General features: G+C 38.7%; 1 protein-coding gene across 1 annotated transcript in view; it reads left to right on the forward strand.

Annotated features, from left to right (window-relative positions):
• Positions 1-19,997, forward strand: part of LOC146518288 (guanine nucleotide-binding protein G(i) subunit alpha-2) — a 47,173-nt gene that overhangs the window by 14,107 nt on the left and 13,069 nt on the right. Inside the window, exons 2-3 of the mRNA XM_085160870.1 lie at positions 15,794-15,836; positions 19,405-19,546. Coding sequence (XP_085016996.1) covers positions 15,794-15,836; positions 19,405-19,546 — 185 coding nt within the window. The remainder of the gene's footprint in view (positions 1-15,793; positions 15,837-19,404; positions 19,547-19,997) is intronic.

Raw genomic sequence — 19,997 nt, forward strand, 5'->3', positions numbered from 1 at the left:
TATGTATAAGTGACAATATGAGTTTCAGTATCTTGCCCAAGGTCACTAGGAGAGCTGGGGGTCAGACCACTGACATTCTGAGCAGTGGATAACACTAACTACACAGCCTCAACACTTGAGACAAAAATCATGGAAAGATATGGAACATGAGTAAAAAAAAAGGGGGGGCTTTAAAGAATTTAATTAAAATTCTAATTAAAATTTTGAACATTGAACAACAGCAAAATATGCCTGCGTGCATTTATATTGAAGAATATAGTCAGAGCGGGTAAGCTCTTCACAGATAACCATTTTATTAGCTGCTGTAGGGTTTAGGACTCTACCAATTGGAGGGCATCAACTCTGTAGCTTTCGTGTACAAAATGTCTGCTCAGCAGCGGTCTAAATTTAATACCTTCAGTAATATTTACAATCAGTGGGCCTGATGTAGAGTCCATCAAGATAAAGCTCTATATCAAAGTTCACCCATCGATCTGCCTGCCATGTTATTCCTGGAATAGCCATCAGAAACCATCCCCATATTTATTCATATAAATGTTGATGCCAGAGCACTGACACGGAGAGACTTAAAGAATCCGGAATAGAAATCCACAGGAGACTGAATGCCAGAGATTGTTGTTGTTTGACACATGTTCTACTTGTACCCCCAGTCAGCTGTCTGGGTAACTGCCAGACAGGGAAGCATATTTAGCCACTCGTATTGTTACCCCCTGACACAAGTCATGCAGTTAAATTAATGCTTACCCCAAATTATTGCCTCGGGATGTTACTTAACGACCATCAAGTGGAAGTCTTTTTTTGTAATGAGCAGCTTTATAGGTTAAACTTTTCACATACTCTTAAGTTAGAAAGGTAAATTTAAAGGTTAACATTTGGAACAAACCTCCATGGATCACAGAGAACCCACTTGGAGGGCTGATACAATTTATGTGTAGTAATGAAAATGTTCATTAATAATACAGTTAGGGTGTAGATCATACAGAAGCTGAAAAGGGAACGTCTCAGTAGAGTTTATGATGATGCACTGGTCTTCAGGAAGGTAATATACAGCTTGTTCCTACTCCGAGGTAATAATAGCATTTTAGGAGTAGCACTGAGGTATGATCTGTAGAAATACAGGCACAGTAACCACAATGAAGCATTATAGCCTAGTGCTTTTCCAAGGTAAAGACAAATAAACTATCTACAAGCAGCTGAGACCCTGATATCTATATTGTATTATATTATAGGTTTTTTGCTCACTACCGACTTTGTGGCTTTAAATATATTATCTCTCCCTGCTGGTAATGCAGTTTCTGCATGCAGTAATTTAACTTCTGCATGTATGTCACATTTTGGAGAGGCAAAGCATGAATTGGACACGGTGGACCAGCGGGTCTATTACACGTTTTGCTGTGATGCTGGGTTAAGACACCAGATACACTCACAAACAATAAAAAAAAATCATTACTTTGTACAGTTCATCTGTGATCGCATTACTTCATGCCATTAACATTCCTCAGTCAAGTCTTACAAATTGTTGCATACACTGGGCAAGAATGTATAACAGTGTGAAGTTAATGAGATGATTTGAAATGCACTATTAATTAAGATTGCCTCATAGCTGTTTCTGTTTAGCTGATGATGGCGAGTGATGGTGAGTGACATAAATGTTTATGCTTCTTTGTAAAGTGAAATTTCTGTCCACAGTATGCTACGAATAATAAACAGAAAGTTTACATTTTGCTGGACAATAGTAACTCCAGCACTGTCGCTCACTGATTAAGATGTCCACAGCTGGTCTGAAACAAGATACTTTGTCTTACACTTAATAATATTACTGTGTAAGATGTACTCTGACATCAACTAGATGATGTGGGGAGAGAGAAGAAGGCAGAGACCTAATTTTTCTTGGCTCAAGTCTAAATTAATAGGCCATTAATTTGGCAGTTATTCATTACTATGCAGTGAAGGAGGCAGACTGCAAAAGATCCGAATGCTAATAACAAGCTATTTAAATGAACTATATTCGAAACTTGAACTACAACCACTCTATGAAAGACACAGAGGTTTAGCTATAGATGTTATTTTAACAGCAAACAGGTCTGTTAAGATGTGTGATGTTTTGTTGAGTTGTTGTTAACTCTTGATGTTTTGATTGAAGTAAAGTGGGATTAATCATTGGTATACATCCACACATACATCAGACCTCCATTCTCAACAGGCCAGTTCACTGTTTATCAATGATTATCAATACTGAGGTCCTGAAAACATGTGCCATTATACCACACTTTATTTTTTTCTTTTGTTTGTTTTTTACATATGTCGACATAATTGTTGTATGTATGTTGTATGCATAGGCGGTTGAACTGCATTTTAAAAGCTCACTTAAATGAGAAAAGTCTTTGCTGTTGCCTTGTTTGTGCTATGAATCTGTGACCCAGTCAGCCTTCGCTTAAACAAATATTTTTCTACTGTTGGAAAGAGATCTTTTCTACTTTCAGAACATGAAAACACGTGAATTTGTTGTTCAAGATTTTGTTTTGGGGAGGAGACTGTAGTGTCGTAACCATGGCAACTAATCGAATGCCAGCACAAGCAAGGCAACCCATCATTCCATGGGCAGCTCTGCCAGGGCCGACATTTAGATGTGTTTTCCAGGCGGATCCGGTACTCTGTCTCATTTCTCTCAGGCATTGGGTCAACAGTAACGAAACAGCTGCTGCAACATAAGCATCTTACAGGCACATGGCAATGTGAAAAAATATTCTGATTTAAGTCGGAAATGAGCTGTCAGGTGTGTACAGTCTGTTTTATACATAATGATAATAATATGCAGCATGACTGGACATGAAGATGAAGTGGTAAAGCTGTGTGGCTCACACATTCTCACCATTTCTATTGCACTCCAGCTACCTTTCATCATCTTTTAATCTAGATATCATAGCATCTTTATATGCAACAGAGGGTTTTGTGTGTGTGTGTGTGTGTGTGGGGGGGGTTCCATTGTCAGAGTTTGCTTGCCTTTTAAAAGGTTTCATGAGAGTGTCAGGGCACTAAAACTGTACTGTGTGTCCTTACGTATCCCAGCAATCTGGTGTAACAAGAGAATACTGCATGATTTTATGGTCCCTCAAATAGTAGAACAGTTTACCTCCAGATGCCTCATTTGATTGCTGATGTGTGTGTCTAACTAAAGAGTATAAGCTAACATAATGGTCTGCAGAAACACAGGGAGATGGTAGAGTAAGCAGGCTGCCTGCCAGGCTAATACCAGCTGTGGTGGTTTGTTATATGAGCAATCACTTTAGCAGCAGATTGATTCGAGAGCAAAGGAAACAGCCTTCTCTTTGCTGCAAACTTTGTGTTTTATACGTATTGTTCTTGGCCAGATATATGTTTGAGTGTCAGTTTAAACTGCATTGGAAAAAACCTTTCTCTCTGCCAAGGATTTACATAATGACCAGATCAGTGTCAGGAAGCTACCCAAGTCTAAAGCCCTCCAACTGTTTCCATATCAAACTGTCTTAGTAGCTCATTCCTATTCACTCCAGCCTGCAGAGTTATATATGAGGTATTAAAGGGCTGATGTTTGTGGCTCATCATCAGAAATGACCAAGAATAGAGAACTGTAAATGTAAATGAATTTAGCCTTGAGATATGACTGTTAACAATAAATGACAATGTGTAGATGTTTTTATTTTGGAGGGGGGGGGGGGGGGGGGTTGTTGTTTCAAAACTTACTGTTAAATTATCACTCATACCACTCTTTGTACTAAAGCCTAAAGAACAATACTTAATGATACACAGAAGTACTTTGCAAGTGCTCTGATGAAATGTCATATTAGAAAGGTTTCCCAAGCGAAGGTAAGAAATAGGACGGGACCCCGGAGTCTAGATTCTGGTACTAGAGCAGAGTTAGCAGATGGCTGATTGAGGCCTTGAAAGAGATTCTCTGGACAGGGGAGGAGATGGGATGAGGAGGAGTAGTGTGGCATGAATGCTGGTCTGAAAGGCAGAACAATGTGTTGAAAAACAGGGATCAAGAATTGAGAAATGCTGACTGGCTCTCATGAAGATGATCGGAGTAGTGATAATAAAATTAAATTAAATTAACTGAAAACCGTTGTAATGTGGAAGTGAAATAAATGAATAGATGCAGAAACAAGGCAATGGATCAGATCTAAATCATTCATTCCATTTTTGGAAGATTTTACACTGTATTTTGTAGAGCCTGCCCAAAAAAGGATTTTTTAAGACTAATACTTATATTTGGTGACTCAAAATGATCGACAGATATTTCTTTCGTCCACACACACAAAACATAAAGACAGTTATGTATGTGTTGTTATTAATCAGTCCTTACTGAAATAATATTCCAATTTATGTATCCATAGATAACAAACAAATATCCTTTCCTAGAAATTGGCCTCAAGATGGGATTTAAAGTCTGTCATAGAATCTATTATCTCTATGTAATTCAAAACATAAGCTACGGTAAGATAAGCTGATTTTTCCATTTAAACAGATGACCCAAAACAAGGTCTTAATGGACTGACAAATAGCTGAAACGAGAACTCTACAGGGAGTTATTTAATAGCAAATGTTAGCGTGCTACCCCATAAAAAGGACTGGATGCAGTGCTCTGACTTGGTTTCTCTAGTGCATTTTCTTTTCTGCATGCAGAACATGCAGTTTTAGGTGATATATATATATAAACAATCAGCACGCCCCTGCGGGCGGTTTATCCTTCAAGCTTGGGTCCTCTACCAGAGGCCTGGGAGCTTGAGGGTCCTGCGCAGTATCTTAGCTGTTCCCAGGACTGCGCTCTTCTGGACAGAGATCTCCGATGTTATTCCCGGGATCTGCTGGAGCCACTCGCCTAGCTTGGGAGTCACCGCACCTAGTGCTCCAATTACCACGGGGACCACCGTTACCTTCACCCTCCACATCCTCTCGAGCTCTTCTCTGAGCCCTTGGTATTTCTCCAGCTTCTCGTGTTCCTTCTTCCTGATATTGCTGTCATTCGGAACCGCTATATCGATCACTACGGCCGTCTTCTTCTGTTTGTCTACCACCACTATGTCCGGTTGGTTAGCCACCACCATTTTGTCTGTCTGTATCTGGAAGTCCCACAGGATCTTAGCTCGGTCATTCTCCACCACCCTTGGGGGCATTTCCCATTTTGACCTCGGGACTTCCAGGTTATACTCGGCACAGATGTTCCTGTACACTATGCCGGCCACTTGGTTATGGCGTTCCATGTATGCCTTGCCTGCTAGCATCTTGCACCCTGCTCTTATGTGCTGGATTGTCTCTGGGGCATCTTTACACAGCCTGCACCTGGGGTCTTGCCTGGTGTGATAGACCCCAGCCTCTATGGATCTTGTACTCAGAGCTTGTTCTTGTGCTGCCATGATTAGTGCCTCTGTGCTATCTTTCAGTCCAGCTTTGTCCAGCCACTGGTAGGATTTCTGGATATCAGCCACCTCCTCTATCTGCCGGTGGTGCATACCGTGCAGGGGCCTGTCCTTCCATGATGGTTCCTCGTCTCCCTCCTCTTTCTTGGGTTTCTGCTGCCTGAGGTATTCACTGAGCACGCTGTCAGTTGGGGCCATCTTCGTGATGTATTCTTGGATGTTCGTTGTCTCATCCTGGACTGTGGTGCTGACATTCACCAGTCCCCGGCCCCCTTCCTTCTGCTTAGCGTACAGCCTCAGGGTGCTGGACTTGGGGTGAAACCCTCCATGCATGGTAAGGAGCTTTCTTGTCTTTATGTCAGTGGCTTCTATCTCCTCCTTTGGCCAGCCTATTACCCCAGCAGGGTACCTGATCACGGGCAGGGCGTACGTGTTGAAAGCCCGGATCTTGTTCTTACCATTCAACTGACTCCTCAGGACTTGCCTGACCCTCTGCAGGTACTTGGTGGTTGCAGCTTTCCTAGCGGCCTCTTCATGGTTCCCATTTGCCTGCGGGATCCCCAGGTACTTGTAACTGTCCTCTATGTCTGCAATGTTGCCTTCTGGTAGTTCAATCCCTTCAGTTCTGACTACCTGAAGGGATATATATATATATATATATATATATATATATATATATATATATATATATATATATAATATTTATTATTATATTATATATGTTACTGGTTGGCTGAAAGAAATTATTTTCTGATATATTGCAGGTGGAAAAAACAGGACAGAGCTACATTCATAACCTCATCCTGAAAAGTCATGTTACTGTGAAAAACACCCACAAATGGTCTAATGTTGGCAGATAGACCTCTGTGCTGGAAATGGAGAACTATTACTTGAGAATCTAAATTGCCGGGATGTAATAGGCTTTGAAAAATCCAGTACTTGATACAATAAAGTCACCTTCTTAAAATGTCAAGAGTTGCTGGTTTGCTTGAGTTTGCTGGAGTTTGCTTTTAAGAGTGCATTATTATGCATGTTCCTTGTGGTTTACATTGTTATGGGAGGTACATGTAAAAAGAAGTAGATTAGAAAAAGAAGGGCATGTATTGTCTTTCCTAATTAAGCTCTAGTTTGATGTTTTGTCAGTGGTGACTGAGAAGGTTGTCACGACAGAAATGTGTGAAACAATCAAGAACAGTACTGGAGACACCTCCCAGCTGCTTACAGGCATTAATTTAAAACAGGATGTTAAAGGTGCTGAAGCATGCATTGTGTTCTAAAAGGATTAAAAGTGAAGAAGTGCTTCTGTTATAAGGAGACAGTAATGAAGTGGGTGTCTGCTATATACTTATAAGCTCAGCACACTTCCTCAGGCACCATTGATTGATTGCACTGCATACATTTGCATGTCATGTTATAGCAGCCATTGGTTGTTTGTTTTTTTGTCTCATGTTCTCCATGTGCTATGAATTTGTTTGTATCAGAAGAAGCTTCCACTTTGTCTTGTTTCTCCCTGATCCTCTTTAAATGATATACATCTGTTCTCTTCTTATATTCACTCTGCTTTCATTGGTGCGATTTAACACTGGGTGTACATTCAGAGTGCAGCCAGCATCCTACTCTGCAAAGCAAAGCAGCGAAGCTCCATTGCTCTGTGCAAGGCTGATGACCTACTTTCTCATTTCAAGCGATAACATACTGTACTGCATTCAGCCATGTAAAATTCCTCCATTGCTCTCTACTCTGCATGTGAATGGGGTTTGGGTGGTGGTGGTGGGGAGTTAGCTGCTTGGTTGGCTGGAACACCTGTGCTACCAACTCTGCTTGTCCAGCAGTCACCACTAGAACCTGCTTATTGTGACACACTAAGCTTATATAGGTCTTTATTTCTTTGGGGTGTCTGCAAGAAATTACTCATAGGCTGCAGCATATTGACTTAAGACCTGCAGAAAAATTAGGGGTTTCTTAATAATAGCCTGCTAACAGAGGGCAGTGTAGCTGAAGCAAGTGTGTGGTAAAAAGGAAACCGATTAATTGTCTTGAATTGAGTTTCTCTCTTACACAAATAAATTCCCATAAATAACCGTACTCATGCTGAGCAACCAGAGATTCCACTATAAACTCCTGTTTTCACTCTCTCTTTAAGGCCTCAATACTTAGCTCCAACAGCCTGCTTCTACTACAAACGATGCCGATGAAGGTGGTAAAAGTAAACCAAGCAAGCAAATCTGCAGCAAATCTTAAGACTGAATTAAGCCAAATTGCATAATTTGGAAACAGATATTGAGTTTGGACAATGTGTCAGCAGTTATTTTCAGTCCACTGAAGGGACGAGCTATTCCATGCTAAAAGCAGTATTTTGTTGACAGGAATTAGACTCAATAAGAAATACAAATGATAGTGCTACAAATTCAGAAAGAAATGATACTTAACAAGTTTACATTAACAAGTTTTGTTCATATGTTACTGTTCAAATTCTATTCAAGAAAACCCTCAGGGAATCAATCCTATGTATGTACGTATGGCACAGAACGTCACACCAGTACCCAGTACACTGAGACAGAGCTGTATATAAAAATAGTTTCTTGTTGAGGATCCTTCTTGATGCTATTAACACATAAAACAGTTCAACTTTTAATTGGCTGTAAAAGCTAGATGAAGCAGTCGTGACACCAACGGTTGGGGGCAGTGGGCCGGATGAAAAAGCAGGAGGAATCGTGTCACAGCTGAGCCAGTGACTCATTCTCCCATGGCAGACGCTTAAACAATAGATGGCCTATAACGCTGGCATATGCTGAGATGTGTTACATGTCTCCACAAAAGAAATGCAAAGGCAGTGGGGCTGAGTGGCACAGAGATGTGAAACAGTGTTTGTGATTATAGGCCTCGTTAGGATGCTGAGACACTGTGCTGAAAGGGCAGAATGGATTTTTTTTGTTTCTGTTCCTTCCTGTTTCTAGGAAGTGTATTTGTTTGTAGTGTATGTCAATTTCACTAAATCCAGACTCAAATAATTGTTTGATGCATTCCCATGAAATTTAGTACCAGCATTTATATTCCAGGGAAAATGAATCCAGTAATCTAGTAATTTCTTGACCTTTCCTCTAGGAAAATTACTGAAGTATCATTTCTGAATGTGAAATATTCAGCAGTTATTAGATGAAACGCCACAAAAGGCCAGTTCCCCATTTAAAAATTAAGAGGATTCTCACATTTCATCAACATGATCCATTGAAGGTACACTTCTTTTTAACAGAGTGATTAATTAACCAAGTCCTTTAGTAGTTTATATCCTTGTTAGCTTGATTTTGCATTTTTCTAGATCAATTTTATGCTTGCGAGTATTGTTAATTACAGTCAATAATGTCAAAAACCAAAATAATAATACAATAATAAATTGTTATTTGTATAGGACTTTTTTAAAACATAGGGACAAATAACTTTACTGAATGCAATAAAATAGATAATATACAAAAAGAAGAAAACATACACTACAACCACAGTGTACATTTTTTAATGACCTATCAAATGTTAGCTAGCAATGCAGGTACTCAATTAAATCATTTTGCATGCAAAATACTGGCCACTGCAATAATTTGCTAGCAAACTAAGGAACTGCAAAGGTTTTCAGTGCAGTGCTTTATATCTGTAACAACCAGCAACCTCCAGCAACTACTCGCCAACCGGTTGCAGAGTACATACTTTTCCCTAGGAAATGGCAGTTGCATGGGGCGTCACTGACCAGTCTTTAGGCTTGAGTGAATGATGCTATAGCAATTTGGTGTTTCAATGCCAGCAATCACTTGGCAATTGGTCAGAACGTGCACATTTTCGTTCATGACCATTTTATTCCAGATGGTTGCTGATTGTCCTGTAAGCATGTGTGACTGGGGCCTTAGCTAAACACTAATTTGCTGAAACAACGCTGGCAGTAGGAAGAAAACAAGTGATTTTTGCTGCTGAGTGCTTTACAGCTCACTCTTACGTGTTTCTCATTCCAACATCACCTTATACCTGAGCTCTGCATTTATCTATGAGTTTGCAGATAACCTGTTATGAATATTCATTACTTTTTTTTTTTTTTTTTTTTTAAATCAAGCACTCATGCTAGTTCTCCCATCCCACTATCTTTTCTCCTAACCACTTCCCGGTGTGTTCAGTCCTCTCACACACTTTAGTCTGCATTGTCATCCACCTCCTCCACTTCTTGCTCATTTGTCACTCTTGTTCACACTGTCCAACTCTACTCCCAGTACCACCTATCTATCCTGTCTTTGTTAACAGCCTTTTAATTACAGTACCTTTTCTTCCTCCCCATTGTCCTCACTCATTCTGTTTTAAATTCTGTTTTACGTTCTTAATAATGTTTGCTGGATAGAAACGGGTTCACCTCTGCTCAGAATCCCCACACCATACACTTATAAGGTCCTGTGCCAGCCCTTCCAAAGGGACTCTGCGAGTTCTTATCTCCTCCCTGTTGTACGCAGCTATTCTGAGACAATTTATAATGCAGCTTACCTCAGCCTCAGAATTATAATTAAAAGATGTGACTCAAATAAAGACCATAAGACGTCAGTTGTGTATTATGATTTTTTTGGTCAGTTTTTTCATATGTTTTAACACCTACGTATGTCAAAAACAACTCCCCTCTCGTTTCTGCATTAGTCTAAGTGCTTCACCAGGCACAATGTAGCCATTCTCTGATAGACATGGAGTCACATCAGTGATTTCTTTTTGCCCAAAGACAAGCAGCATCACTCTGAGCTTCCCACTTTTCCTGACAGATCCAACACTCATTTTCACAAGTCTAAACAGCAGATAGAAGTCAACAGTAACTGCATGTCAGAGATGGTGCTTTTTATATTTTGAACATTTTTAGTAATTATAAAGTGTAAAAAAAAACCCAACTATATAAAACTGTAACTTTATTGAGTAAAAGTTACAGTGTAATAGTAAATAAAAAACAGTGCTGGTTTTTAGTTTTATTTCCCCAACAACTAAAAGCTACTTTCATCTGAAATGTGGGCCTCAGCTTTATAGACAGTGCCTTCAAAAATGTCAGAAACAAACATTTTAAAAAACGTGACATTTAGAGAATAACTGCTCTTCCTCATGGCAAAAATCTTTAGTTGGCCTGTTTGACTAGTCCAAAAGCAAATGATTTACAGTCATACTAAACAGCAGTAAATTTTGGGCATTCATGCTGTATAAATAATGATAGAAATTGTAGCAATTAATTTGCCGTCAGCTGCCTTATCTTTTAATCAAGCAGTGCTGTAAACACCCTCGAGAAAATGCCAGATGTAGATTGGTATCGTAAAAGCTTTTTGACTGATGACTGACCTTTTCTGCTGTGACATTATGTGTGGATGTTTGTGTGTTTGCCCGGTTCAGAATATCTCATCAGACCATGAATAGACACTTTGTGTCATCAGCAGTGGGTGACTGAGGCAACTGCCAAGTTTTTTATAAATGTAAGTGGGTACTGTGAGGGTACTGGATGTGTTGAGAAAAATGGCTGTATTTTTTGTAGCCTGGCTACTTATGATCCTCATGCTACAAATCACGCTGTTACCATTGCTGCATGTTCTGGTACTCACTGAAAAACAACTCTGGAGCAGCTATGAATAGTTGAGGTTAAAGAAGCGGAAAGTAAGGGGGGCGGTGTTCTTCTAATTGGCAGAAAGGGATTCTGAGCCTATTTGACTGAATGGGCTTTCGCACCTGCCGGCACAAAGCATAGATGGATCTTTGTAATGCTGGTTCACCCTCATTGCTGCACTAGCCCTGAAGCAGTGGATACAAGTCTTTATTTAGAACAGGGATGCCAAATACTCAGTATACATTGTGGACCACATACAGCCAGCTTTGAGCTTTAGTGGGTTTAGGTTTATATAGTGCCAAATCACAACTGAGATGTAACCATATGAAAACATTATAAAGAAAAGCTAATAATGTAATAATAAAAAGATCTGTCAGCATGACACTTTGGGTTCAAGTCATAAGAAATAAATGTGCAAAATTGGAGAAAAGGTTCAGGTAGCTCACTGACCAGACTCTTGTAATTATAAAACTAAAGATTTTGGTTAATTCACAACAACGTTTTTTTCTTTTTTCCCAATTTTATGCCCTCCTTCACATTTTCCAAAGTCATGCTGTGGGCTGGATTGGAGTTGGATAGAGATTTAGAATATTCTTTAGATTTGTCAGTAGCAACAGAATTGACTGCTTTTAGTACCACTATTTGATGTACTCTGCAGGGGCTTGTGTAACTGTTTTAGCTCCATGTGGGAAAGTTGCTGAAATCAATTGTGCAATCAGACATTTTATTGACACATAAAACGGTGTTAATAACCTTCTCAATGGCAATTGATTCATGTAAAGTAGCTTTTTCTACCCTTGCAAACACTGTTTTGAGTGCCAGTGATGTAGGTTCAGACACACCTTCTCATTTAATGTTTTTTTCTGTGTTTTCATGACTATTTACATTGTAGACTCACTGAAGGGATTAAAACTATGAATGAACACATATGGAGTTAGTCTGAAGTATCTCAAAGTCTGAAATATCTCAAAACATGTTTTACATTTTAGATTCTTCAAACTACCCACCCTTTGATTACTGCTTTGCACACTCTTGGCATTGAGCTTCATGAGGTTTGTCACCTGAAATGGTTTTTCAACAGTCTTGAAGAAGTTCCCAGAGAGTTGTCAAATAGGGCAGTCAGCTGTGTACCAACCTGACTTCTGCACAACACATCTGATGGTCCCAACCCCATTAAGAAGACAAGAAATTCCACAAATGAACCCTTGCTTGTTTGCAGCGCTGTCAGCAAAGCAAAGAGTGGCTACTTTGAGGAATCTAAAATATAAAACATATTTAGAGTTACACAGTTTTTCCATAATTCCACATATCTTGCTTCATATATTTGATGTCTTCAGTATGTATCTGCAATGTAGAAAGTGGTATATATAAAGAAAAACCATTAAATGAAAAGGTGTGCCCAAAGTGTGTACATTTACTTAAAAAACAATTATCAATAAAAAAGTGTCTGTTCCCACCTTAAATGGTTAGTCTACTTTTGCTGTGTTGTGTAGACGCAACGCATGCTAATTAAAAATAATAATTTGAGCTTTTGAAATAAGCGTTGTGTAACACTTTTTTTTCAGTCCTTAATAAGATTTATGGTACTACCTTATATCTGCGGAGGAAATACAACACTCCATGATCTTAGCAAGGTGCTATCCCTGCAAGAGGGATAAATGAACATATTTAATAATAAAATACTCTACTTAATTAGAACACTTTTGAACCTTTACCAAGATTCAAATATCACACCTTTAATGTGTGCTTTTGAAATCTGTATTTGGTATCTGCCTGAAAAATCTTCTTCTGGCTACAGTGCATTTTTATGTTTTTCATTATAAAACAAGGAAACACAAATCATTCAGACTGCTTTTCTTTCTAATGTTTCACAATCAATTCCAAACTGAAGATGGATTAAAAATATTTGTGTTTGTCTTGCACTGTCTATTCCCTTAGGTTGCAGGAATAGTGATATTTTCCTGTAAATACAACATCAGTTCAAAAGTTTTCCCCTGAAGCAGAATAAGAGCAGTCCCTGGTTTTCCTGTAATACCATGTGCCTGAAGAATTGGGAGGCTCTTTTCTTTTTCTCTGCTGCTCACAAGCGTCCACCTCCCTTTAGGTCTGAAATATTAATGGATGAGTTTTATTCTGGAATCAGAAAGGTGCCCTTCATACACATGTGTGTCCACAGAAAGGTGGATATCACACTTTCTACCACCTACCTTATATCTTTAACCAGGACATGTTTTTTTATATAAGCACTTGTAAATCAGAGGCTGTATTTATGTTATTTGTTCATGCTTGTGCATCTGAAAGGAAGCTTTAATGTTCCAGATATAAGTAGATGGCAGTTCAAAAGAGGAGATTTGACAAGGCCCTTGCAATAAAACAATGTGTTCTTAAGAGATATGGTGTTGAAAAAAAAGAAGCAGCTCCTTACACAGTTTTGTCTTGATTAGAGGTTTCTACAACAAGAAGTGGGTATTAGTAATTCAAAAGAGAAAACTGAGAAGATCATTTTTCATGTTTTAAAAAAACACATTCTTTTGTCTGCTGGGTTGTTGCATAAAATACATATATATATATTTTATAAATACACAAATCACCTAGAGATCCATCCAGGTCTCTTGACAGCTTGCAGCACAGCAAATGTAACCTAAGACTTGGCTTTTTACACTTCTCCCTTTGTGTTCCCTTCTTTTTCTCAGAAAAATACTTGATGTGTGCGAAAATGATGTGTGTTGACAGCATGAACGGGCAACACTGCTTGTCCCAGTTGGTCCGTCAGCCCAAGGCTAAGATAATGTCTGTTGGCAGGGCTGGGTCAGGTGGCGTGAAGGGACAGTTTATGGTGGCACAGAAGTGGCAAGGGCTCGTGCCTCCTCATTTCAACATGATAACAATTGTCTGGAAACATTGTATTCATTCATTGTGTTGCTCACTGTATTCAGAACTTATGGAAGTAGATTTACAGGCTATGAAACAAAAGGCAGTAAAGCGCTGACTTGTGAACTGCGTGCGCAATGATTTTGCTTGGCTGACTCAGAATTAAGTTTTAAATTCTTAATGGATCTTTAGTTCTTTACTTTTGATCCAGAGGAATAGGAATTTTACTGTCCTGATGGTGTAGCGTTTCTTCCTTTTACAGCAGCGCAAACCAAGATGGTGGTTTCAGCACTAAATCCAATGTGTGCCCTGTACTGTGCTCTGCAATGCATTGAATTCTCCAAATTCACTATTTCAAAATCTATTGTTTACTTTTATGCTTGACTAGCTTGTTTGTTTCCCTCTTGCTTTTGAATTTTGAAATTGCTGTCAGTTGACATTAACTGAAATACTGGAATAGCATCAAACTACAAACAAGCGAACGGAGTGAACATTGCTCCATATCGTCACTCATAATAATAAAGTAACATGAGAGTTTCCAGTCCAAACCAAGGGGTTTCTAATATAATTTGGTATAAAAGACCATGAAATTCTAAAGTTTCATTTGTGCACATAGTATTCTTTACTCAAGCATGTTGGTGTCACATAGGCCCTTCCACATCTGTTTGGGCCAATAGAAACTCTAATATAAATGTGACACATTTTATAAATCTCGTAAATCCAAGAACTGGGCTACTTTAGTTTTGTGAAGACGTTTCACCGATCATTCATGAGGCTTCTTTATTTCTAAAAACAAAAGGTATGGAGTCCCAGATATTTAACCTCTAGTGGAGGTTGTTCCCTTTGAAGTGGACATTGATCTACTATTGACTTGGTCATCCCTAGGAAAAAACTTTCTAAACACAAGCTAAACAACATATACACTATGTGCACTTCTGTTCAGTGAGGAGAGGTCAGACCTGTACATAGGAGAAACTAAACAACCATTCCACAAATGCATGACAGAACACAGAGTTACACCTCAACAGGACAACACTCACCTGTACAGTCATTCACCTGAAGGACAAAGGTCACTCTTTGGACAGTGAATACAGATGGTTGCTGTGAACAAACATCATTGAACAGAGGTGGTGGCTTACCACACCATTTGTCAGCCACCTACAATGCAGTCTTTAGGTCCTTAGATCCCAGACACACACACCTTGCCTGAGGTGAGATTGGGGTAGGTCACATGATGGGGCAAAGTCTCACAGTGGTTTCACCCTTTACCCCTGCTGATGGTAATGACCCACTGATTTTTTTCACATCTTGGCTTATGTGATGATGCACATGATCAATAGTGGGTTGACGACCACCTCCGAAGGATACCTGGGAGTGTCCACTTTGTTTCTATAGCTCAAGAAGCTTCTTGGATGAGCGGTGAAATGTTTTCATAAACTTAAGGAAGTCCAGTTGCTTTCTTTTTCAAGCTCCTAAGACTATCATGAATTGGATGACTAAGAGCCAACACAAACTTCTGCTGTGTAGTTTGTCTAATTAGCCGACTAGCTAAATATGGCATTCCTGATAAAATGTTGTGTGCCGCAAAGCCACCTTTAAATGATCTTTTTTTCATCATAATAAGTGGCTTAGGAAAAGCTGGGCAGTTGTGAACTATTTAATAGTCAAAAGCCACTTCTTCTGGAGTGAAAAATAAACACTGAAATGAATATGGGAAGTATTCATGCATATCTGTACATTGTGTTCTCACAAACGGAAACATAAATAAACCAGGCAACCCAGAGGATGAATGTGATGTTAGCAGTAGGTCATCACTGTGTTGCTCTTATTTTCAAAGCAGGAACAGTCACAACTAAAGTTTAAGTTTATTCTTATTATGTGCACACAGATCCTTTGTAACTCTTTCATGTTAATGTTCCAACAGGTGCTGGGGAGTCTGGAAAGAGCACCATTGTAAAGCAGATGAAGTAAGTTGCAAAAGGAATGTTTATTCCACCTTTTTTTAAATTCTGTGTAACACAAAAGCTTTTTCACCTCACTGGAATTTGGTTGGTAATCACAAAACCATTAAAAGCTACAAACTAATATTACCTCTAATGCTATATGCCCATTACTCATTTTTTCTATGATCTGTTAGTCAAATAGTTGTTTCCTTGTTTAACAAAAGCAACCAAAGTAGTTCTTATGTCTGTGTGTGGAAGTAAATGTTGCCCTTTAAGATAGTGCATTTAGATTTTTACCCCTCAGCTTTGAAAGGATGTACATATGTATAATGTGGTATATTGCCATCACCATGCCAGACAGGTGGGGGACATGGACACCCAAGTTAGTGAACGTGATGACTCGAGAACGAAGTGACAAAGCGATATTTAAATTGATACCATAGGTGTATCTACTCAAGGTCTCAGAAGAGTTCGAATCTCATAGACCTCGACCTCAAGCATAGAAGTCCGAGGTCAATTGTTCTGAAAATCTTGTGAATACGATAGTTTGAGAACAAGGTGACGTGGGATTTTTTAATTCATACCATAGGTGCCTCTACTAGGAGGCTGAGGGGTACCATTGGCCACTGCTAGTATTTGTAAATGTTTTTTAAAAACCTCACAAATTAAGAAATTTCTTTATAATCACAATAAACTTTAATTATATTGTGTCACTGAGCCTAATAACCACAGTCATATTATAAGTGGTCACACGATGCCGGTTAACGCCCCAGGAAGTCAACCCAGATTTTCTGACTTTAGCAATGAGTGTGTTTACATAAGAGGGGCAGTGCTGACACCAGATGACCCATTTCCAAAAATGGACAGGTCTAGAGCTGCATATTTAAAGAAGAACAAGAGATAATCCTAAATAAATTTATATAAATATAATATAATAAAGCAACACAGTTGTTTTAGCTAGAGACAAGAAAGAAAATCTGGCAGTTTGAATGTGTAAACTGATATTGCTATCACTGCTTAATTCTTCAGTTACAAAAGTGTGCAGAAGAATACATATAATCGATTTCTGACAGTCTGTTTAATTCTAAGACGCTCATAAGGAAAATCCAAGACATTTAGAGAGGTAAGTTATTGGCTTTATTAAGATGTCAGTGCATGAGGATGCCATGTTCTAAGATTCGTTCATAGGCACAACTTTATCCATCATGTTGATATAATATTTCCAACTTACAGTGGGGTGTGCTGCATAGGTTGTTGTAATGGTATGCCTCAATAATTATTGACTGACTGCCGTAAGGGGAAACCCTGTTAACTTCCTGTCACAGTTCACTGTTCTTATTTTATGTGTTTCGGTCAAAGAACTTGAGCAGTTTACAGTTAAAACGTTTCAGTTTTAGATACAATACAGTGGAATTATTTCAAGTTGGTTCCCAGGTGATGTTGTGGTCACAGGTGTTTAGAATTTTTTTGTACATGTGAGAACATAAAGGGTTATTGGAAAGCGTTACTTAACACATAGACTTGGCTTCTGAGACCACTAGGAGTCTATGGGAAAATGTCCCTCTGTCTTGACCTCTGCAAACACTTTCCTGATAGGTTTCTGGGCTCAGTCCCTCAGTCTTGAGTCATACTGAATAAAAAAGCCTTTTGTAAATCTTGGGAGTCCTGTGTTTCAGAATGGAGGTCCAGTGAGCAAGTAATTTTAAAGCTAGACCTCTCTATGTCATATAGCTATTTTGAAATCAAAATGATGATGGTAAAAACACTCATTTTGAGGCTTCAAAACGAGACTTCATAAACCAGGGGATGATGTCAGGGTAGCTAGGTCCATCTTTTATGCTGTCTATAAAACAAAGGCTTTTCTTTTCTTTCGTTCTTTTTTGTAAAGCTTGTGCACCAATCAGGATGCACAATGACACAGATACTCACACACTAATGGATAAACACAGAGGACACTAAATACCTTAATTATTCACATTCCTCTGGGCTAACCAGGCATTGAATCCATTTTTTATGAGTTTGGACCAAGAACAGTCTGTTGCTTTTGAAGCTAATTTATAAACTTGTACAGAGGTATCGATTTATCAGCATGAAAACAGAAGCAATCGTGACTCTGACCTTTTATTTAATGCCATGCATGACATTAAATAATGTCATGTATGACATTGTGTGGTGTAAACATGTCTTACAGTAAGAAAAGTTAGCTAATTCAATGTTCTTAGAACAGCTCAAAAAGAATGCAGCTGTTTTCTAAATTATTACTGTTCATTAACATTAACATCGGTAGGCTGTTAAAAGCAGGGGGCAGACCCACTTTAGAATTACTGTGGGGCTGTCTCACTTCGCTCTCTCTGCACTTTGTTCTGCAGCCTGATGAAATCTAGGTGATTGCACCTCATGATGGGCTGCACACTTGTGCATGCACAAACACTTAGTTCCGTCGCAGTCAGGGTAATAATACTGCAAGAGGTAAAGTTAGGATACTGCATCAGCTGAATGCTGCAGTGTTGAGGCAGTCCCACTGTGTGTTAACCCCGTTTGCTACACATCATCCTACACAGCACGCTGACATGATAAATGTTATACTGAGTATTCAGTATGCTTTTTTACAGACTAGATAGCAACACAGACAAAACAAAATCAGCTTTTAGCTTCAAAAATATTTTATGTGTTTAAACCCAGCAAAAACTCTTAATGTGTAATGTAACATGTAACAATGATTGTAAAGAAAATGATTTCAACTGTACAGTACAAAGACATTAATGATGTTAATCATTAACTAGCCAGTAACAGAATTTGAGCTAGTCTGATTTTCTGTGTGAAAGAAGCTGTTTAGTTTAGCAGTTTCACTTAAATCTGAGCCTGGCAGCTAACTATGTTACAGCATCTTGGGAATACATCTTCTTAAAAATAATTCAGTAATAATCAACATGTATGTTTCTTTACGAGAATTTCAGACCACTTTACATTGATTTATTAAAAGAAATAAGGTCAAACAGCTGACAAATAGGTAATAAAGGCAGTAGGTAATAAATAGGTTATAAATAGGTCAGATTCTGTGCTATTCCTTACTCTGTGTTGCCACCCACATCCATCCATGTCATCTGTACCACTGATCTCCACCATGACTTTTTGGGATACCTGCTGACAGTAAGAATTCACAAGTTGCTTCATTTTATATACTTTAAGCTGTTTTTTTCTTTATTTTTATAGCAAGGATGCTGGAGAACACTCCAAATGAGCTTGTAGTGCACATAGTGAAGCATAAGAAGTAGTTTTTCATTAAAACAATAATTGATTCCCCCTCATGTACATCGAACCAAGTGTTGCCAATCTGTCATCCTGTTCTTATCGGCTATGAACTAATTCCATCCTGATGTGTGTCTGCTGTTAATTGAATTTCACATTCTGTGCAAAAAGCAAAAATGTGTCATTATTTACACTTGAAGTGCACCAGAAGAGTGTTTTAATTGACAGGGTAAAAAGTAGAAATGATTTCATCAAGCATAATTGCATCACATATTTGAGAATACTGTGAGCAATGTTTTAATGTGCACTTAAATAAAACTTGAATGTCTCTTGATATTCTCAGGATCATCCATGAAGATGGCTACTCAGAAGATGAGTGTAAGCAGTACAGAGCAGTGGTTTATAGTAATACCATCCAATCTATAATGGCCATTGTTAAAGCCATGGCCAGTCTGAAGATAGACTACAGCAATCCTACCAGAGTGGTAAGATGCACAAACACTCCCAAACACAATGTATTTTCTAAAGCATGGCGTTTGTGTACAAAATAATCACTCTAAATGCTTTTTTACTTGATCTTTACAAAATGCTTTATCTGTTGGTAAGCATGGGATGTGTAAGAGCAATAAAGACTCAAGAGAAAGATCCAGACTAAAGGCTAAAAACCATTGTTATGTGAGAATGCTGAATTTAATTTGGCCTTACTAACCATTGACTTACCAGGATGTCGCTTGGGGCTAAACAAAACAAAGCCTCCTTTATCAACAGCATCTTGCAACTGTGTATCTGGCACAGTACTTAAGAGTTACATTGTGCTTTCCCAGAATTGAAATCACAAGTTTTCCATTGTTTCCAGTCACTGTGCCCTATTTACTTGGTCCTTTTTCTCAATATAAAGAGGCTAAATAACCCAGTTGCTTACATACATACACGTAT

The sequence above is a fragment of the Neolamprologus multifasciatus genome, chromosome 5, assembly GCF_963576455.1.
Source record: "Neolamprologus multifasciatus chromosome 5, fNeoMul1.2, whole genome shotgun sequence".
In the NCBI taxonomy this organism is placed as follows: domain Eukaryota; kingdom Metazoa; phylum Chordata; class Actinopteri; order Cichliformes; family Cichlidae; genus Neolamprologus; species Neolamprologus multifasciatus.